General features: G+C 38.0%; 1 protein-coding gene and 1 long non-coding RNA gene across 7 annotated transcripts in view; one reads left to right on the forward strand and one right to left on the reverse strand.

Moving 5' to 3' along the window:
* LOC109497576 overlaps positions 1-22,583 on the reverse strand; it is a 65,745-nt gene that overhangs the window by 28,711 nt on the left and 14,451 nt on the right. The window contains exons 1-2 of one of the 4 annotated variants that reach the window (XR_006594488.1): positions 3,398-3,551; positions 3,149-3,250 (exon numbers count right to left, since the gene is read on the reverse strand). The exons of the other annotated variants lie outside the window; for them this stretch is intronic. This is a non-coding gene — a long non-coding RNA (uncharacterized LOC109497576). Of the gene's footprint in view, positions 1-3,148; positions 3,251-3,397; positions 3,552-22,583 lie in introns of those variants that run through there. 4 annotated transcript variants of the gene reach the window in all.
* HYAL4 (hyaluronidase 4) lies at positions 4,395-12,866 on the forward strand. Of its 3 annotated transcripts, none has more exons than XM_006929334.4 (4): positions 4,395-4,587; positions 5,290-6,241; positions 10,305-10,394; positions 12,332-12,866. In XM_006929334.4, exons 2-4 carry the CDS (start codon positions 5,321-5,323, stop codon positions 12,776-12,778), a joined length of 1,458 nt encoding a protein of 485 aa, XP_006929396.2. In that variant the 5' UTR covers positions 4,395-4,587; positions 5,290-5,320; the 3' UTR covers positions 12,779-12,866. The 3 variants fall into 3 exon arrangements, with proteins under 3 accessions (XP_006929396.2, XP_044908631.1, XP_044908632.1); XM_045052696.1 differs by having other exon boundaries at positions 5,293-6,241; XM_045052697.1 differs by lacking the exon at positions 10,305-10,394.

Here is a 22,583-nt window from a genome sequence, read left to right on the forward strand (position 1 = left end):
TGATGAGGTTTTGGGGTGATAATGGAGTTTGTGGGGTCTGGAGCCGATGACCGAGAAAGAATTCTCGAAGATGTCTTTGGTGCAAAAGGGTGATTTTATGAAAGCACAGGGACAGGATCCGTGGGCTGAAAGAACTGTCCTGGGACCACGAGGAGAGACTGGTTATATACTATGGGGTTGGGGGAGGAAAAGTTAAAAAGTTTCCAGTGAGATTTTAATATGCTAAAGAAGATTCCCAAGGTACTGGAGGCCTAGCTATTGTCAAGCTAAGGTTGTTTTTCCCTCTAGCAAAGCATTAGCATTAAGACAGCAGGGAGTTCCTGGAGAAACATTTTACTCTGCCAGCCTCAAGTATTTGTCAATGGGCCACAGGTTCTAAGGAGATTTAATTCTAACATTTCCTCCTGCCTTTGTTTCCCACATCATTATGGAGGGGTGGTTGAAACAGGTCCTGCAGACTGAGATCTCTATCAGTTAAAGGTTTGTTTTCCCCCTTTTCCTTTGCTCTTGGGCAGTCAGGAGTGCCTGAGGAATATCAACACATCTCCCACCTGGGGGTGGGGGCGTTTGTGGCCTGTCAGCTCGCCTCAGGCTCCCTCCTCACTAAACACACCGGTTAAAAGGCAGATGTTGTCAGACTGGGTTAAAACAAGTCTCAACTGCATGCTGCCTGCAGGAGAAACATTTAATTAAATTAATTAATTAATTTGAGAGAGGGAGAAACGGGCGGTTGGGGGGGGGGGGAGCGCAAGCAGGAGCGTGCACCAGAGCAGGAGAGGGCAGAGGGTGAGGAGAAAATCTTAAGCAGGCTCCACACTCAGCACAGAGCCAGATGCGCGGCTCCGTCACGACCATGACATCATGACCTGAGCTGAAATCCAGACTTAGATGCTGAACTGACTGAGTCACCCAGACACCCCCGGGAGAAACCTTTTAAGAAAAAAGACGCAGAAAGGCTGGAAGTAAGAGGAAGGGAGAAGATATAGTACTTTGAGAACAGTAAGCAGAAGAAAGCTGGACTAGCCATATTAATATGAAACTAGGCTTCCTGACAAAGAGTATTAAAAAAGATAAAGAGGGTTGTTATATAAAAAGAACAAAAACCGGGAAGACTCAGCCCCAATCCAAAATATGCACCCACCTATGATGTTATGATTTATAATAAGAAATATATGTTTGATCTTCATCCTGTTTTTGTTACAGAGCTCCTAAAACCCTTGCAATTTCTTGGGGTGCCTGGGTGGCTCAGCCGGTTAAGGGTCCCACAACTGACAGAGAGGAGCCAGCTGGTATCCTTTCTCTTCCTCTTCCTCTCAGCCCCTCCCCCACTCCTGCTGGTGTACTCACTCTCTCTCTCAAAAAATAAATAAGTAAAACCCTTGAAGTCCCCCCCCCAACCCCCAGAGGGATAAAGGTGTCTCTTGTTATGTCAATGAGGTGACCTCAGACCCACCTCTGGAAAGGGGCTGGTGACCTGGGAACCAGCCACTGTGCTCAGAGGGCTGGAGCTTTCCACCCAGCATTTTTTAGAGACCAGTTCTCAAGGCTTCAGTTTGGTTTAAAAGCCTCAGCCAAGTGCTCCTTGTGTTTAAGAAATGGGAAGGGACAAAGTTGGTCCAGCTATTCCATAGGCACTCCTTTAGTTGGTGGTCCTATGGCTGTTCTATACGTACCTCTGCCCCTGGACATTTTGGTGGGAGAATAATATTAGTGTTGTTCTAAAGTGGCTCTAAAGCTGTGGTGGCCTACGGGCCAAGCAAACCAAAATCTAACGCCTCAAGATAACAAAATTGAGACCTAAAGACAAACACATTACAGCCAGCTAGACCTTTAAGCTATAGCCAATCAATAATTACCTTGCTCTGGGGCTCCTGGGTAGCTCAGTCCATTAAACATCCGACTTTGGCTCAGGTCATGATCTCAAGGTCTGTGAGTTCCAGCCCCACATCAGGCTCTGTGCTGACAGCTCAGAGCCTGGAGCCTGCTTCATGATTCCATGTCTCCCTCTCTCTTTGCACCCCCCCCTCCCCCCCATGCTCTGGCTCTCTCTCTCTCTCAAAAATAAATAAACATTAAAAAAAATAATTGTCTCGCTTTGCTTTCACCTTTTCCCTATAAAAGTCTCTACCAGAGCTCCTGTCAGTAGAGTTCTCCCTAAGCATTTCTGGCTTGGTGCTGCCCCATTCAAATTGGCTTTTGCTCAAATAAACTCAAACTATTTAATATGCCTCAGTTTATCTCTTAACAGTTCATGTAATATCTTTTCCCCAAATTTGAAGCCTATATGATAAAAAGCAATTTCCCTACTTATTTCTGGAAAAATTATAAAACCTCATAAGCTTTTTAGAAAATTTGTTACTTCCTTTTCTTTGGGTACAGACATTTAAATAATTTGAAATTGACCTAGCTTGTCGTTTTATTCAAAATTGGAAATAAAGGTGAATTTGAGCAAAACACTCTAGTGAGTCTAATCTGATTTAATCATCCTCTTTCTTTTTTTGGAAAACTATTACTATTTCTCTGAGAAAATAAAAACCATAAATAACCTGCAGGTAAAACAAAAGCAAAAATACAAGACCAATTTGAATGCCTTCAACAGGGCTCCAATTATCAGGCAAACAAGACCTTGGCTTGAGAGTAAATTTCATCTTTGCTTGGCATCCCCCACAACATATTTTAAGAGGCTCTATAGTATAGCTATAAAACCTTGTTGTTTTTAAGTTTTTAGTTCATTTATTTATTTACCTATTTATCTATCTATCTATTTATTTAAAGTAATCTCTACACTCAACGTGGGGCTCAAACTCACAACCTGGAGATCAAGAGTCACATACTCTTCCAACTAAGCCAGCCAGGCGCCCCTAAACTTGTTGAAGTTGTAAACCCCAAAGAGATTTTTTTTACTGGATCCTAATAATGCATTGTCATAATAAAGAGTGACTGGTGATTTTATCGTATGTTAAAAAAACCACAAGCTTTTCTGTCATTGAGTGCAAAGAATGAAATCCCCAATCACACATGAATTTGGACTTTAAGTACACACACACACACACACATACACACCTATATTTAGAACCATCTTAATAAGTTTACATTTCAGTGGAAGAAAATGTATAACAAAAGCATGATAAAACCACATCTTTCTCACCTTTGACACAGTTCTTGGCAGAATTGAAAAAGAGGCTCACAGAACTCTGAATGCTATTGGCAAATGATGCCCTGTCCCCCTAATACTTCTCACTGCAAAAATCTAAGATACCAATGACAAGTAGGTTACCATTAAAACGGATTATTTACTTCCCTTTAAGAGTCCATCAGAACTCACTCCACCATGCCTTTGATGCATAAAACCCCAGCTCCCACGTTATTTTTATCACTTGTACTTTTCTCTCTGTACCTTCACATAGAGCCAAATTCACATCACTCCCTGAACCTGGCCAACTTGTCTGTTATGTCCTTTGTCACTTAAAATCTGTAACCAAGAAAATCCCCTAGATCATAAAATGATCCGAGCAGCCTGGGATCCGAACTATCCTCCACCTAGTCCAGACCTTAACCCCCGGCTTTTATAGAGTGAGGGGCATGGTGGTGAGATCAAAAGGTAGTTATCTAAAGTGGCACCACCTGTGCATGATAGGCTTTCTACTGTTTCTCTAACGAGGAGCCTTCTGTGCACCATTTAAGGGGAGATCAGAGCAAGTCTTCCCACATTCCAGTCAGGGCTTACATTAGCATCCATGGGGCCTGGAACACGTAGCCCCAAGGGAGGTCATTGCATAGGCATGAACAAGATGGCAGGCCAAAGATGGAGTCTGTGTTGTCAGCGCTCCTACAAATTCAATGAACAAAACCCAAAGTGTGTGTATGCGTGTGTATGTATGTATGTATGTATAAATAAATAAATAAATAAATAAATTTAGATCAGATTTATATTCTGAATAATAAAAATGGCTAGAAAATAGAATAAAATCTCAGTAAGCATCACGAAGAAACAATTATATTTAAAAATTCACACTGTTTAATATTGCATAATTTTGTTACTGTAGTAGAAGTTCATTATAAAATGCACATTAGGGACCAAGATAATGCCAAAGTCTTTACAATCTTAGGGTGCGATTTTATGAGTTAACACATGATTTTGGTTGGTAACATTTCTTGAGTTCTTGAGTTTAATATATTAAATAAAGACAGCAAGAACTACACAAGAAGTAACATATGACTCTCAAAAAGATACTGAGTTTAATTACATCAGAGAAAAATTTGTGATTCCTTTATATAAAAAAATATGTACATGATAAAATAATTTGGATATATAACTTCAACTCTGCTGCTTCCAGAATGAGATCTCATTGGCTGGAATGCATCATTTATTAGGCAGTCCTTGTATTCTGGGAAGATTCTTTGGCAGTTTTTGGTCAACTGACTATTTAGAAGGGGTTTAGAGAGCCAGGTTTCATTTGAGATTTAACTGGTGAAAATACAGCCCAATTTCTTCAAGAGAAAACCATGAAGTTAAAGAACTAATAGGTTTTTAGGCTTCTTTATATACCTGAGAGAAGATAGCACCGAATCCATAATCAACAGCAGGTAAATGCCATGTATGTTTTCTATTTTAGCCTATGCTAATTCCAAAGGTGATTGCTATCTTTTACAAATAGACAAAATGAAGCAAAACCAATGGATAAACAAACGGACAAACACATCTTTGAGGCCAGTGCATTTCCAACAGCAAGCAAGGTATTGCTTACTGGTGGTATCATTTGTTATTTCTTTTATTCTAGTTAATATTTGTTAAAATATCAACATTTGTTAATTTTCAACAGGGCATGCCCTTGGTCACTTTGCCAGTAATCAATAAGGAGATAGGGCAATCCATTCCTAGTTCCCCTTACAACCAAAGTTATGTCTGTACAGGATGGTGTAGATCAATGTAGTCAGAATAGTAAGAAATTAAAGCCAGAACATCTAGCATGTACAGTTGGCATAGCTGAGAATATGTGTGAAAACTTTTACTTTAGTTTTTATTCACTGGATTTTGTTTTCATGTTTTCAGTGTGTGTGTGTTTTTTTTTAAAGCCTCATTTTTTTTCCCTTGGTTCAAATGAAACTATAAATTAATCCTAGAGAGCAATAAACCTTTTAAGTCTTAAAAAGAAATTGTTCTACCATTTAAAGAACAGCTTGAACACCATTGTGAGTTTACTTCATTTGCTACTCCCTGCGTAGTGTAAAACTAAAGGGACATTTGACTCCATTGTGTCTGAGTTTTTTCCTCTTCTTGTTTTTAAGGAGACTGCTGTAATGGTGAAAACTACAAGCCATGTATAACCTGTGGATGGCATGGTCGGGAGTGCTGTTGCCCTTGATCAAGTTCACTCATTCAGTCCTCAAACCAGTACTGCCCCCAGTGATCAAGAACCAACCTTTCAACATGTTCTGGGCTGCCCCAACGATGCAGTGTCAACATTTCTTCAACGTGGATTTGAATCTCCCATTATTTAATATTATAGCAAATCCTGTAGAGACTCAGAGGGGGTCAACAATTGCCATATTTTATCCAAATGAATTAGGGTATTATCCTTATTTCTCTCAAGATGGAAAATCCTTTAATGGAGGGATACCACAGAATATGAGTCTTTCTAAACACCTCAGGAAGACAGCTGATGACATTGCAAAAGTTATCTCTTGGTGGAGATCAGAAGGTCTTGTTGTCATTGACTGGGAAAGCTGGAAACCCCAATGGGATAGAAATTGGGGCAAGAGAATAATATATAAAAACCACTCCTTAGCCTTCACTAGAAACCACCATCCTGATTGGTCAGAAATGAAAGTGAAAACAATTGCCCAACAGGAATTCGAAAGTGCTGGAAGGAGTTTTATGAACACCACTCTCACATTGGCTTTAGAAATGAGACCAAAGTGTTTATGGGGCTTTTATCTCTACCCAGACTGCTACAATTATGATTATAGGACAAACCCACAGATCTACACAGGTAAATGCCCAAATGATGAAATTTCCCGCAATGACCAACTCCAGTGGCTATGGGAAAAAAGTACAGCACTTTATACGTCAATATATTTGGATAAAATATTGAAGTCAAGTTTAAATGCTTTGAAATTTGTTCATTATCGAGTTAGGGAAGCCATAAGGATCGCTGGGATGGCTAGACATGACTATATTTTGCCAGTTTTTATTTTTTCCAGACCATTTTATTTGCATAGTCTTGAAGCTTTGTCACAGGTAAGAAAAAGTAGTCACTCACCTAAAAAATGGAACTTTGGTACAATGAGTATACAAAATCTGTGAAAAAAATGTTTTAGGGTAATTATTTACCCTTAATAATAGAACACTATTTTATTATTAAAGGTACATATTTCTTCAAATGTCAATCCAGTTCTGAAACAATATCACTGACAATTAGATGTTTACTTAGTTTTTATGTGTGTATGTATGTATGTATGTTATTTATTTTTGAGGAAGGCAGGGGGCAGGGAGAGGGAGGCAGGGGGCAGAGAGAGGATCCAAAGAATGCTCTATGCTGATAGCAGAGAGCCGATGTGGGGCTCAGGCTCACTAACTGTGAGATCATGATCTGAAGTCTGACACTTAACCAACTGAGCTACCCAGGTGCCCCATGATGTTTACCTAGTTTTTTGGACGATGACTCTTATCAGCTTAGCATTTTCAGGGTTTTCCTGTAGAATAGTTGTCAAGCTTGAGTTAAATGATGTAACAGATTAATTTTAACCCTGGAGCAATTTCAGAATCAGCTTTTTAATATAAAAGAGTAGCACCAATTTTGCAAATCTAAAAGGTATAGAATAAAGCTTGGGTAAAGTATTAATCAATTATAGTTTTTGTTATATTTCATTTTTATGTTTTAATTAAGTTCACTGAAAATAACATAGATTCTATTAATTTTATATTTAAGAGACTACAATGTGATCTAGTGGCTAATATCAAGGCATTTAAAGTGGTTTATGCAAACAGACATTGCCTTAGAAATAACACAAAGTAGGAAGAACAAAGAGGTGGGAATGAGCTTGTTTGGAAGATAATGAGTTTGCAGACACTTGGAAGTGTTCAAGCTTTAGCTAGATTGTCATTTAGATAGGACATTATTGTAGGGATTCAATCACTGGGTAGATGACTAGATAAGAAAACCCTTAAATCTCCATCCATACCTGTGGCTCACATTTCTGTGATTCCAGTGCCCAACACAGACACAGGGCCATTGGATAGACAATACACAGCTCATCTTATTAGACCACTTATGTTTGAGACGAGGGCATTTAAAAGCAGTATCAATTATTCCTCAAATATTTTAGAATAAAATCTATTGACCCAAACGCTATTGATTAGACTTGACATTTATATTGTTGAGGATTACTCAGTAATGGGTTGTTTATTCAATATGTTTAGGAGGAAAAGAGTATTAGCGTCTTGACAAAAAGTTGGAAGATTGCAGAGTTATCTAATCCACCTCTGACCCAAACATGGATTCTTTCTTATCTGGCCTCTGCTTCAACACTTTTTGATGGGCTCTCCCTATTCCAGAAGAAAAATTGCCATTTTGGGACGATGTTAATTCCCAGAAAGTTCTTGAGTATGTTGAGTCTACTCTGCCCCTGGATAATTCACATCATTAAGTCTAATTCTACCTTCTGGTGTAACCTAGAATAAATCAAATCCTTCTTTGAAAAGTCAGTTCTTCAGGTATTTGAAGACATCAGTCATATCTAGCAGTCTTCTTGATAAGATATTCCTCAAGTAACAGATCTTTCGAATCATGTCACTTTCTCAAATCCTTTTGGGAAAAGACTAGGTTACATTTATTCATTCCAAAATTATTTATTGAGTGACTACAATGTGTCACTCATTGATATGTTACTAATAATAATAACAGTAGAAACTGATAATAGTCCATACAGTGAGATAGTTTCTCTTGATAGAAAATGAGAGAATGAGATGAACCACATTTTAATAAAAGTCTTTTTCATAACTGTCCCATTTTTGTACTATTAGACATCTGCCATAAATTACGGGCTACGTATCATCTCTGAGCTCTACTTTGGAAATCAATAGACCACATACTCGACTCATCAAAAGCTATAGAGGGGGGCAGATGGGGAGAGAGAGAGAATCTTAAGCAGGGCTCTATCCCACCACCCTGGGATTGTGATCTGAGCCAAATCAAGAGTTGGACACTCAACCGACTGAGCCACACAGGTCCCCCTATATTGAAGCATTTTAATCCTATCCTGTTGCCTTCACATATCAAAAAATGAGATGGGTCTTTCTTACCTATTGTCTACATAACATAACTTTTCAATGAAATAATTTAAAATGTCAGCTTTGCTTGATATATTCTTTCAGAGGTGTCTCAATTTAAGTGAGCGACTTGATTTATATTTAAGGAATGTGATATTAGTATAATAGTGCATTATAATAGAAGGAAGATTTCCTGGGGCGCCTGGGTGGCGCAGTCGGTTAAGCGTCCGACTTCAGCCAGGTCACGATCTCCCGGTCCGGGAGTTCGAGCCCCGCGTCAGGCTCTGGGCTGATGGCTCAGAGCCTGGAGCCTGTTTCCGATTCTGTCTCCCTCTCTCTCTGCCCCTCCGCCGTTCATGCTCTGTCTCTCTCTGTCCCCAAAATAAATAAACGTTGAAAAAAAAAATTAAAAAAAAAAAAGGATGATTTCCTTTCTATTGGTATTACCTAGATAAATTGCAGACCACAAGCACTAGTGTTACTGGAGGTTTTCCGTAATGCAGGGAAGTTTTGCTGTGGCGTGGTCATCTTCTCAACTTTGTTGTTTTTTGTTTGTTTGTTATAAATTTTTTTTCAACGTTTTTTATTTATTTTTGGGACAGAGACAGAGCATGAATGAGGGAAGGGCAGAGAGAGAGGGAGACACAGAATCAGAAACAGGCTCCAGGCTCTGAGCCATCATCCCAGAGTCCGACGCGGGGCTCGAACTCACGGACCGCGAGATCGTGACCTGGCTGCAGTCGGACGCTTAACCGACTGCGCCACCCAGGCGCCCCTCAACCTTGTTTTTGAATACTGTGTCTTTGCACTGGATCTCTGGCTCTCCACACCTCCGAAGGAAGGGAAGAATGCAGGTTCCTTCATCTATCATCTCTCTGTTTCATCCTCCTTTATTCCCTGTTCCTTTGCTCTTGGTCTATAAACATGAACATAACCTCCTCCGTTTCTTGTCTTGGTGAATTATAATCTACTGAGGCACCCAGCTTGAGAGTCAAGCTCCTTTCTCTTGTCATTATCTAATAGGTATCCATCCAAATCACTCTTCAGTCTGCCCCTCTGCTTTGCAAGGACTGACATGGCCTTTGTTGAGACCCTCATCATTTCTCGTTGAGCAGTGTCCATCATCTCCTAATGGATGCCCCTTGCTATCTTCTTGGCTTCCCCTTCCAATACATGTGTTATGTGACAGCCAAAAGCATCTATCAAAGTTGCAAATTGGTGGCTTTCCAGTACTAAAACTTTTTTTGTTGTCAAGTCCTAATAATTTAAAATAGCCTAAAAGACTTTGTATTTAGATCCTATTTATATACAAAGATTCAGATGCCTTCCCTTCTTCCCCAGTCCCCTGTGCTTTACCACAGGAGTTACAGCAGTTCTCTGGGCGGACTATGTTTCTTTTCTACATGTGAACCTCTGCCCTTATTCTTCTACTGTACACCAAATTCTGCTCTCTCTAATCTATCTTATGAAATTTGTACTCATTTCAAAAGACGTATCTGAAATCTCACCTCCTGAAGAAAGCTTTTCCAGACTCTTCTATGTAGCATTAAGCAGTACCTCTAATCTATATGTCGAATAGGCCAATATAGAACTTAATTTGTTATACTATACTTACTTCATTTTTTTATCACAGCAAACTTTGTTCTTTTTTTTTTTAAAATTATTATTGTTCAGTGGTTAGAGGTAGTATAACATCAGAGTTGAGAGTTCCAGCAAATTATAATTAGTTGTCTTTATGTCTGTCTCAACCATCACACTAAAGTGCTTCCTTGAGGACAGGAACTAGAATCCATTCCATTTTTACATTCTCAGTGTCTAGTGTATTGTCTGGAACATCATAAATATTTATCAAATAAAAGAAAGTCACCAAGGCAGAATCGCCTTTTCTAATAATTCTCTACAGTGCTTTGTTTCAGAAACAAGGATAACATTATCGATGTGTTTTTTACCACAATTGATGAGTTAAGTCTTATCACTGAAATGTCAATGACTAAGTTTGGCAGAAACTACTTGTGATACTTCTCTTTTTTAGGAAGATTTAGTACATACAATTGGCGAGAGTGCCGCATTGGGAGCAGCAGGAATAATACTGTGGGGAGGATATGAATACTCTGATTCAAAGGTAAGCAGGGATTTCTCCGTCAGCATCTTGAACATTTTCTAGATATTGTTTTTGTTTTAATTTTTCACATTAGATCCGAATGATTATTTGCTCAGATGACTCTAATGAAGTTCAAAGAGTATGGGGACGAACATTGTTTGAACACCTACTCTGTAGCAGCCACCGTGGTTAAGTCGTAGTGTGGAAAGAGCCTACGTTTTTGAATCAGACAGCCCTAAAGGAGAATTCTATTTTTACATTCTAGAAGTATAATCTTAGGCAAGTTAATTCACCTCTCTGAGTCTCAGTTTCTCCATCTTAAAAAGAAAAAAAAAAAAGAGGGGCACCTGGGCGGCTCAGTCGGTTGGGCATCCGACTTTAGCTCAGGTCATGATCTCACCGCTGGTGGATTTGAGCCCCACATGGGGCTCTGTGCTGACAGCTCAGAGCCTGGAGCCTGCTTTGGATTCTGTGTCTCCCTGTCTGTCTGCTCCTCCCCTGCTCACACTCTGTCTCTCTCTCTCTCTCAAAAATAAATAAACATTAAAAAAAAAAGATACTGAAATAAAGCCTACTCTGCAGGGATCAGTAGATGCAATGATACAATCTATATGTGAGAAAGATATAAATAATAAATTTAAAAAATAAGTATTTTTCATCCATACTAAAGAGGATAGATTTTTCTAAAAATGGTATTTTATTGCCTGATTATCCATGATAGAAACGCTCGTGGGAGGAAAAATATATGTATTATATTAACAATCTGCTCTTGTTAGTAGTGCATACACAAAATAACTATTATTTTTCACTACCAACTTTTCGCATGGTCTATTGTTCGCCTGTCACATTGCCTAAGTGAAAATTCTGAACCATAGCTTTTCCTCACTTCCAGGTATTAACAGATAGTCTCATTTTCGGTTATTAAAACATCTAGTCTCCAACATATAAAAGCCAAACATCATTTGGCATGGAATGAGTTAGGACAATGGGGCTGTTAAGAGCAGGAGGCGTGAAGTTGGGTCGTTTGGGGTCCAGGGCTCATGTTTTGTCACTTACTAGCCATGTGAACTTGAGCAAGTCATCGACTTTACAATTTCTTTATCTGTAAAATGGGGGAAATAATAGTGTATGTCTCACACGGTACGTGTCAAGTACATGTTTGCTATTATTATGTGGGTAAACATTTCCTGCACCTCCTCCCCACACCACAAGCTTAGGTCTTAGGTATGGGGAAGAGAAGTATGGGGCAAGTTCTTTGTTCATTTGCTTTAAAGATGGGTGTGGGAGACTGGGTCAGAAAGGAGACAAAGTGGGCAATGTAATTTTTATTGATTTGGGGCATTTATGATGATTTTTGTCTTTTGAAGTTCTTCCCAAACAACTGCCACATAGGTACTGGCTCTTTCTTGCATAAGGGGTCGCTGGTGTTTGGTTAGAGACACCCTCCCACCTTGCACGCAACTTGCACCCCCAGGGCTCTGCTCCTCAGGCATTGGAAAACGGAGGCTGGCATATGCTCAGATGGGGAAGGCCGCCAGAGTTGCAGTCTGGGAAGAGGATCAGGAGATCAGATTGGAATGTGTTAAGTTTGAGATGCTTGTGAGACTTGCAGGTGGAGACGTCACATCAGTAGGTGGCTATGCAATTGGTTCAGGGATAAAGCCTGGGAGATACACATCTGGAGTTCTATTTAAAGCAAGGAGATGGGGTGAATGCTTCCAGAGAGGGTATAGCTATACGCAGTCTTAACAAAATCTGACCTACAATGTTTCTGCATATTAAGTATCAGTGTTGAAGATATTTCACAATTAAAGTTAAATTTAAAATAACCATACCATATTAATGCTGATGATCTTCCTCCTCAGCCTTACCAAATACAAAACTCCAGGTATTAATACCACCTGTATAAAAGAACCACACTTCAAGAGTGATCTAAATGCATCTCTGTTTTATTACAGAAGGCCTGCTTAACCGTGCAAAAGTCTATCCAAGGGCCATTGGGCCATTATGCAGTTAATGTGACATCTGCAGCCAAATTCTGCAGTCAAAGCCTATGTAACAATAATGGAAGGTGTGTCCGAAAAGCACCTGAGTCCTCCGCCTATCTGCATATGCCTGAAAGCAGCGCTAAGAAATACATCCTAAATAAGAGTTTCAGATTCGTCGTTTCTCCAGCCGATAAACTGAAGACAGTAAAGGTCATGAAGAACGGGTTTGTGTGTCACTGTTATTACGGCTGGCATGGGGAATCCTGCCGGCAACACTCTTCAGATCTCTTGAGAGAGAAGAATAAGGCTCCTATGACTAACTTTAAATTTTCAGTGTTTCTCAGCATGACCTTATTTATCATTCTGTTGAATTTTGTTACCCCCTATTGCAATGCCAATTTTTCCTTGCAATACTGAAGAGTAGAAAATGCTGCTTTTTCCCCCCTTTAATCTACCGCTAAATATTTATTGGCTTTAAAGTAAAAAAAAATTATTTTTTAAGTGATCATTGGTTCCATTCCTGGATAGAGTGATTGTTTATTGGGTGCTTAGTTCATGCTGGGCACTTGTGATAAGGAAGTGAACACACAAAAGTCCCTGACCTTGGGGAGCTTAGATTCTTGTAAGAAATTGAACAATAAATAAGTACGTATATATCAAATGGTGATAAGTGCTATGGAAAAGAGTAAAGCAGGGCGAATGGATTAGGGGGTGTCAGGGAGCATGGAAAATTATATATAGAGTAGACAAATAAGCCCCTTGGTGAGATGGCCTGAAGGCAGAAGAAGGAGTTGGCAAATACATCTGAGAAGAGCGACCTTGGAATGCGGAATAGGAAAGAGAAAAGACAAAAACCTTTCAGGGCACTTTGGTGGCTCAGTTAGTTAAGCGTCTGACTTTGGTTCAGGTCAAGATCTCACGCTCCGTTGGGCTCTCTGCTGTCAACACAGAGCCCGCTTGGGATCCTTTGTCTTTCTCTCTCTCCCTGCCCCTTCCCTGCTCGAGTGCTCTCTCTTCTCTCAAAAATAAATAAACGTTAAAACAACAACAACAACAACAACAACAACAAAACCTGTAAATGGGAGCAGATCTGGAGTGTTTCAGGACATCAGGAAGGCCAGTGTGACTGATGCAGGAAGAAAAGCAAATGGAATGGAGAGATAGGTGGTTAACTTTATTTGAACTAAGAGTCTGAGCGAAGGTACTACCTTTTTTTTTTTTTTATTAATAATTAATGAGAAACTTCTGGAGGAAAGCCAGTCAAATAAGATATAATATCTACATTAAAAAAAATAAATATACACAAATTGGATAGAAATAAGAGTATCTATTAGGATTAGATCGATATTGCTACAATGTTATTGAGAACTCCAATAATGTATAACAAATTGGAAAATTTGTGGTAAGGTCATATGGGATATGGAACAGACAATAACATGGGAGCTAAGGAAGCAACCGTTATGTTCTAGCTTTTGTGTTCCATGGATTGGGAATTTCTAAAAAATTCAAGTGAACCCAGGATACTAAGTCATCGGGCAAAAGGGAATCTATACTGAATGCTGTAGGGTTCAATTTTATGAGAAATATCACTAGGGCTCTTAGTAATTGATTTGGCAATCATCCTTATCAGAAGGTAAGCCCTGTTAGATTCCCATAAAATGGAATTCATGTAGGAAATTCTTTGATTTGCTATTTGTTGGTTTAGTAAAGTATACTGTATCTAAGCAATTCATTTCCTTTCAGTTCTCAATGCATGGTAAGTCATTTGAAAAATTCATGTGGTCAGGGTGTCTGGGTGGTTCAGTTGGCTAAGTGTCCAGCTCTTGGTTTAGGCTCAGGTCATGATCTCACAGTTCTTGAGATCAAGCCCCACGTCGGGCTCTATGCTCACAGTGCAGATTCTCTCTCTCCCTCTCTCTCTGCCCCTCCCCTGCTTGTGCTCACTCTCTCTCTCTCAAAACAAATGTTTAAAATTTTTTTTTTGAAAAAAGAAAAATTTATGTGGTTACTTGGGCTGACCTCGTTACAATCCAGACCAATTTTTTTCATAAACAAAATGGATTATAGTATCCCAAGTACTATTTCCCTTAGCTTAGAGAAAATATTTTTCTGTCTGACGCTTTCCAAATATTGCACTTTCACATGCACTTCATCTTGGTGTACATAAAGAGTGTGGATGGATAGATCACACTCAGATTCAGACTTCACTTGTTTGTGCATTTATTCATTCATTTTCAGGAGAAGTAAAAGTTAAAGAGGCAGTGGAATAGAGTAAGTTAAATTTAGGGCTATTTGCTAAATTCCTCTATTTTGTTGGTATCCTGCTGCACCAAGGCTGACATTACAGTAATTGAATTCTTGTGCCTGAACAAGAAATGATTTTTACAACTATTCAAGTTGGCACTAAGCCCTGATAAGGAAAAGGAATGGCTCTTATCCTTTAGTGATACGTTTTTCATCTTTATGATATCAGGGTTTTGATAGGCAATGAATTCCATTAAAGAAGGAAAAGGCATACATTAATAAATATCACCATTTGAAAATGAAGAAAATAAGATATGGAGAGAATGAGAGGTATAGCCAATTTTATCCACTAACCAGTGACTGCTTCAAGTATAGGACACACATCACTGGTCTCTATTGTTTAAATTTGCAGTGCCTCCAAAATAATAGGGCATAAGAAGAAGAATTAAGGTAGATGAGATAAAAAGGGAAAACATATAGAAAATACCTGGAAGAAAATAGGAAACATCCCAATCCTATAACCCACAGATAATCATTTTATTCTTAATAAAAACATTACACTTTATGTCACTCAAATTTAATAGCAAAAGAAACTAAAACTCAAGAAACTACCACATTTCTAATAGCCGATTCTTCAAAACTTTATTTTGTAAAAAAAAAAAAAATCTGCACAAGTTAAAACAGATTAGGAAAAACATTTAATTTTGTTGTAATTTATTTTGGCTTGCATAATTTGGGTTTTCCAGACTATAACACTTTGTCAACTGTCTCATAAAAATGGGAAGTCATCAATTATGTCTGGTCCAAAGACAAATAGGCACACCTCTATTTTTCTTCTTTTTTTTTAATTTAAATTCAAGTTAGTTGACATACAGTGTTGTCTTGGCTTCAGGAGTAGAACCCAATGATTCATCTATTAGATAAGACACCCCATGCTCTTCCTGAAAAGTGCCCTAGTAAATATCCATCACCCATTTAACCCATCCCCCCCCCCCCACTTCCCCTTCAGCAGCCTTCAGTTTGTTCTCCATATTTAAGAAAGAGTCTCTTATGCTTAAATACAGAGAACAAACTGAGGGTCGCTGCCAGGGTGTTGGGTAGGGGGGATGGGCTAAATAGGTGAGGGGCATTAAGGAGGGCACTTGCTGGGATGAGCACTGGGTGTTATATGTAAGTGGTGAATCACTAGATTCTATTCTTGAAATCATGATTACACTATATGTTAACTAACTTGGATTTAAATTAAAAAAAATAATTTAAAAAGAGTTTCTTTTGGTTTGCTTCCCTCTCTGTTTTTATCTTATTTTTCCTTCCCTTCTCCTATGCTCATCTGTTGAGTTTCTCAAATTCCAAATATGAGTGAAATAAAATGTCTCTGACTGACTTATTTCACTTAGCATAATACCCTCTATTTCTATCCACGTTGTTGCAAATGACAGCATTTCATTCTTTTTTTTATCACCGAGTGGTATTCCATTGTGTGTGTGTGTATATATGTGTGTGTGTGTGTGTGTGTGTGTGTGTGTGTTGTGTGTGTGCATCTATCTATCTATCTATATCTTATCTTCTTTATCCATTCATCAGTATTCCATTGTGTGTGTGTGTGTGTGTGTGTGTGTGTGTGTATACCTTATCTTCCTTATCCATTCATCGATCAATGGACATTGGGCCCTTTCCATAATTTGGCTATTGTTGATAGTACCGCTATAAACATTGGGGTGCCTGTGCCCCTTGAATCAGCACTTTGTATCCTTGGGATAAATTCCTAGTAATGCAATTGCTGGGTTGTAAGGTAGTTCTATTTTTAATTTTTTGATCACCTCCATACTGTTTTCCAGAGTATCTGCACAGAGTATCAGCGTTTGCATTCCCACAAACGCTGAGAAGAGGGTTCTCCCTTTTCTGCATCCTTGCCAACATCTGTTGTTTCCTGAGCTGTTAATTTTAGCCATTCTGATAGGTGTGAGGTGGTATTTCATTGTGGTTTTTGATTTGTATTTCCCTGATGATGAGTGATGTTGAGCATCTTTTCATGTGCCTGTTAGCCATCTGGATGTCTTCTTTGGAAAAGTGTCTGTTCATATCTTCTTCCCATTTCTTCACTGGATTATTTGTTTTTTGGGGTGTTGGGTTTGGTAAATTCTTCATCTGGTATGTCGTTTGCAGATATCTTTTTCCATTCCATCAGTTGCCTTTTAGTTTTGTTGTTTCCTTTGCTGTGCGGAGGCTCTTTATCATGATGAGATTCCAATAGCTCATTTTTCTTTTTATTTCCCTTGCCTCTAGAGACATGTCAAATAAGAAGTTGCTGCAGCCTAGGTTGAAGATATTGTTGCCCATTTACTACTGTAGGATTTTGATGGGTTCTTGTCTCACATTTAGGTCTTAATTTTTTTTTATATTTATTTATTTCTGAGACAGAGACAGAGCATGAGCAGGGGAAGGACAGAGAGAGAGGGAGACACAGAATGTGAAGCAGGCTCCAGGCTCTGAGCTGTCAGCACAGAGCCCGACGTGGGGCTCGAACTCACAAACCACGAGATCATGACCTGAGCCGAAGTCGGTCGCTCAACTGACGGAGCCACCCAGGTGCCCCATCTATTTTTCTTATAAAAGATCAAAACTTAAACTCTATTCCTGTGCTATAATGCTCTAAGAGACATTAATAAAGGATACATCTGTGAGCAAAACAGCGTATAAATTCTATAAATCACATTAGTAAATGAAATATGTTTTCCAAGATGGTTAGTAGTCACTGTTAGAAACCCTGAAAGTGACCATCCCTCTACTGAAATGCCTAAACAATGACCCTTTGTCTGATTAGAGCAGTGTTATGTCTTACCTCCCATTAATTGTTAAAAAATCACATTACCTTTTATTTGGACACAATTTTTTGATCAGACACTTGTTTTTCCCCCACTTTCTTAATTGTTTCACCTCACAATCAGAAGCAGAATGTCATAATTATACTGGGTCTTAATAAATTTTTGTCATTATCTTTATTTAAAAAAATTTTTTTTAATGTTTATTGAGACAGAGAGAGACAGAGCATGAATGGGGGAGACTCAGAGAGAGGGAGACACAGAATCTGAAACAGGCTCCAGGCTCTGAGCTGTCAGCACAGAGCCCGACGCAGGGCTTGAATTCATGGACCGCAAGATCATGCCCTGAGCCGAAGTCAGCCGCTTAACCGATTGAGCCACCCAGGCGCCCCATTATCTTTATTTTAAATTGGATATATTTTTTATTTTTAGCTTTCTCTTTTAGAGTTTCACCTTCAGCTCAGGATAATTTTCTTTCATTATTTTTCAGTGGCTTCCTTTCTTCCATACTCTTCTATCCAATTATGAAATTACTATTAGATGGATCTTAGTTCTAGATCTGTACTCAATGTTGTTTTCCTTTCGTGTATTCTAAGTCTTTGTCTTTTTTCTTTGTATTATAGATTCACTCACCTTTTCTTCTACAATACTAGTTTAATCTTCATCATACTTTGACAGTCAAATTTTTAATTCCAAAGAACTCATTTTTGTGTGTCTGTAATGAAATTGCTCCTTTTTCATAGCAGCCTTGTTTTGGTTTGTGTATTTGGTAGCTTCCTGGATCTCTCTGAGAATGTCAATTAGATTAAAAAAAATTTTTTTTAATGTTTATTTTTGAAGGAGAGAGAGAGACAAAGTGTGAGTGGGAGAGGGACAGAGAGAGAGGGAAACACAGAATCCGAAGCAGGCTCCAGGCTCTGAGCTGTCAGCACAGAGCCCAATGCGGGGCTCGAACTCACAAACCAGGAGATCATGACCTGAGCTGAAGTCGGACGCTCAACAAACTGAGCCACCCAGGCGCCCCAATTAGATTTTTTTTAACTGTTGCTCTTCTTATACACTTTATTCTGTTCTACTTTCCCTAAGATCAATTGTTCCTTTTATTAATTTCATATTGTTCATGTGTATCAAATGTTTGGTGGTCTTTGATCATCTATTTATATTCATGAAGGACCAGAGCAACTGAAAGACTGTCATAGGGATTTCCCCTCTCGGTGTGTGTTTGGACATATTTACTCAACAGGGTTCTTAGGTTGAATGGGAGGGTGGACTGTATGCAGACAGTTAAAGGGGCTAAGGCATGTCGACAAGTCAGATGCCATCTGGAGCATGTGAAAAGAAAACAGGCAGGTTGGTAGGACCCTCACAATGATCAAAGTAAGGAGAAACTTAATATGAAAGAAGAATGTAATTCTTCTTGGGTTGAGCAGCCTTTCCTTTTTTTTTTTATCCCCTCCATGCCCACTGCGGAGACCAGTTCAACTCTGCTTTTGTATTTGGTCCAATTGCCAAACTCTGAAACCTTCCTAGGAAGATCTTTCTTTGATTTTAAATGTCCTGGGGTCAAGGGGTGCCTGGCTAGTTCCTTTGGAAGAGCATGCGACTCTTGATCTCAAGATTGTGAGTTCAAGCCCCACATTGGGTGTAGAGATCACTCAAACAAACCTAAAAAAATAAAGTCTACATAGTCTGGGAAGTTGAGTGGCCTCACCAGTTCTGCTATACTGGAAGAAATATTTTATTGATTGCTCTGATAATTAGTCCTCAACATGCTTCTTTTTTTGGATCTGTTGTCACTGTACTTAGGGTTTCTCTCTTCAATGGAAGGAACAACTCATACCTATGCAATAACTTTCTACTATTTTTTTTTTTTTTAATTTAAATTTCTGATTCAATTCAATCTGTTTTCAGCCTTTGGGTCATGTCACCACTTCTTGTTTTCAGCTTTATGTGATATTTTTTTCTTTCTTTCTTCTTCTTCTTCTTCTTCTTATTTTAATGTTTATTTAATTTTGAGAGAGAGAGAGAGCAGGAGTAGGGGAGGGGCAGAGAGAGAGGGAGACACAGAATCCGAGGCAGGCTCTAGGCTCTGGGCTGTCAGCACAGATCCTGATGTGGGGCTTGAACTCACAAACTGTGAGATCATGACGTGAGCTAAAGTCAGACGCTTAACTGACTGAGCCATATAATATATATGCCCCATATAATATTTTTTTTCTAAGGACGTATGCTGAAAATGATGCAGTAAATATATGTGCTTAGTGCATCATCTTGAACCATTTGTTTTAGTAAATTCATGTTATATTTACTCAGGATGATAGTTAATGACTTACCAAGAGTTAATTATTCCATTATGATCAAAGACAGCCCATTAGAATCTATTTTTTAAATAATATACATTGTAGTACATAAAGCACTTGATCTCCTATTTTCTCTGTAATCTGGAAATCTTTTAAGTATAGTTTTCTTTACCTCTCTATTTTCCAACTAAAGTTTCAATCAAAGGTTCTTTTCTTCCTTCTTAAGTCAGTGAATTTAAGTTGGGTATTTTCAGAAAGCAATGGTCATTTATACCAATATGCTTTTAAGACAGTCTGAGTTTGGTTATAAAGAGATTTAATGCAACCCTCCAGTTTAACTTGGAGGACTGAGTCACTCCTGTAATGACATGTTTCTCTGAGCCACCACAGGCATCCTTTGCCACTCAACCTCTGCTTGGCATCAGGTGACTAAAGGGCCAGCAGCAAACAAAAGCAAAGGTAAAATATACTTTTTGTTCTGTTGGAAAAAATTTAAGGACTGTTTTTAAAAATATGCTTTCTTAGGGGACTTAGAAGAAAACGAATTTTGTTTTATTTCTTGGAATACCCCAATTTCTTTTCTGGCCTAACTTTATTTACTTTTCAAATATCGTACCTTTCAAAATGTGAGCTTGCTTTTATGAACCTAACACTGTACAAAATACATTTGTCACTGACAGTTATAAGTTAAATTTCAGTTAGTTTTTTATTATACATTTGTTTTTGAAAATGATTGTCATGTTAATGACTATTCAAGGCTTGCTTCATTTCTCCTCTACATGCATAATTTCTTTGAAAAGCACCTTTTTGCAATATGTTGGGTTATCAGAACCTAATACTTAACTCACAATAGCATCAGAATGTGTTCCTCAGAGTAGATTAGAAAACTAACTGTAAATAAGGCACAGGAATGTATGGCTTTATGACTGAGCTACAATTTTAATATTTTTTATAACTGATAGCTGTGAAGGATTCCTCAAGCTAACTTTATATACCTAAATGGCTTTATTTAGACTATAAGAGCATTTCTTTATTGGATAAAGATTTTATTTTATTTTATTTTTTAAAGATTAAATTTTTGCATAGTTTTTAGTGAAGGATCTTTTTAAAAATCTGTTCCATTGTTATCGTATCTACACTGATGGGCAGTATTAGAGAACTTATTTGGAAAAAGAATTCAGTTTTAAGGAAATATATGACATTTAAAAGGGTTCAGAAAATGGATTTTTTCATATAAATAGGTCTTTTCTTTCCAAATACTGATAAAGAGAATGAATACTTAGAGATGATAATCAAAAGATATTTCCAATAAGGAAATCTCTTAGTAATTGGGCAAAGGATATACACATAAATAGATAGATTTAGATTTTCCAGAAAAGAAAGAACAAGTACCAAAACAATATAAGAAAGATAAATCATAAACCATTTAATGTAGAGAGAGAAAGCTTTAAAGTCAAGAAATTTCCTAATGATGAAGAAAAAAATTGTCTACTTCACTGGCTACATATATCAAAGGTAAGATAAAAGATTTGAAGAATTATGAGCTGAATAACATAGTGTAATAAAATTTGGTATCTCTAACCTCTTTGCCAGTTCCTGAATCTAGATACTGATGTTGATTTATTTCAGCCTAGTTTGTAAATCAGAATCCAGTTTGATGATGGAGGGAAGATATCATGTTGAAGTGTTCACAGATTTTTAACATTTAAGTGGAGTCATGAGAAAAGGCTTGAAAAGATGCTAAATGGAAAAAGTTAAAAAAAAACTTTAGAAAATAACAAGTTATAAAAAATTCATGTGCAGAGATTCAGAGTTCATATTCTTTACGATTTTTTGAGAGTTATGATACCTACCATATTTTCTTAGCAATAAACTTTGTGAACCTGGTTCTTTCTCGGAAAAAGCTTCATCAAGTTCAGTAAAGTTATACTTACATCATCATCTATAATTACTTGTTTGTTGAACTGTTAGTCTCCTTAGGGTAGCACATTCCTTGAATTTTTCAACATATAATAGAAGTGTAGATGCTGCGAATTTCTGACAGGAACAGTTTACAGTTGTCTTTTTTTCACAGAATGAAGTCTTTTAAGTGAGCACAGGCCCAGTGCCCATAATTGGTCCAAATAAATGAGTTCCATGATCCCTCTTATCAAGAATATTTGAAAACAACACATCTCACTCTTCAAGGAGCTCTATTTCTTAGACCTATTATACTGGGTGGCTCAAGAATTGGTTGGAATTGCTCTACCTCTGTCATAGGCATTCCAGAACAACCTCACTTGATCCTTGGTCCAACCCAGAACCTGCAATTGGAACATTTCTGAATTTCCTCATTGTAACAGGAGACCCTTTCAAGGTTACATTGGGAAATTAAAATCTATTTCCAAACATTTTCAAGTTATATGGTTTGCAAAATTAGATAGCAATTGATGGCCTTCATTAAATAAACTTATTTTTAAAAAATTAAAAAATCTTTGTATGAAAAATTATCGATGCCATATTTATCGTTAACTACCATTAATGCAGAAACCCAACTTTCTTTACCAATATCCAAATGTAACACAGTTCTCATATCATGTGAATGGATAACCAAAGTAGAGGACACATTCTCTAATGATCTGTTTAAAATGCATGCAAATTATTGATTAGTTAGATACTGTATTTGGTGTTTCAACAGTTTGTTATTTTTTTTTAGGAAACAAAGCATAATCCATTTGGTTGCACAATAATTACTATATACTATCTGCTACTTAAACCTGATGGAGATTAGCCTAACTGGCACAGTCCATTGCAACATCAAGAGTTTCATCATCATCCAGCAGGTGTATCTGTAGTGAAAGCCTAGTGCCTTAGAAG

Source organism: Felis catus, chromosome A2 (assembly GCF_018350175.1).
Source record: "Felis catus isolate Fca126 chromosome A2, F.catus_Fca126_mat1.0, whole genome shotgun sequence".
In the NCBI taxonomy this organism is placed as follows: Eukaryota; Metazoa; Chordata; class Mammalia; order Carnivora; family Felidae; genus Felis; species Felis catus.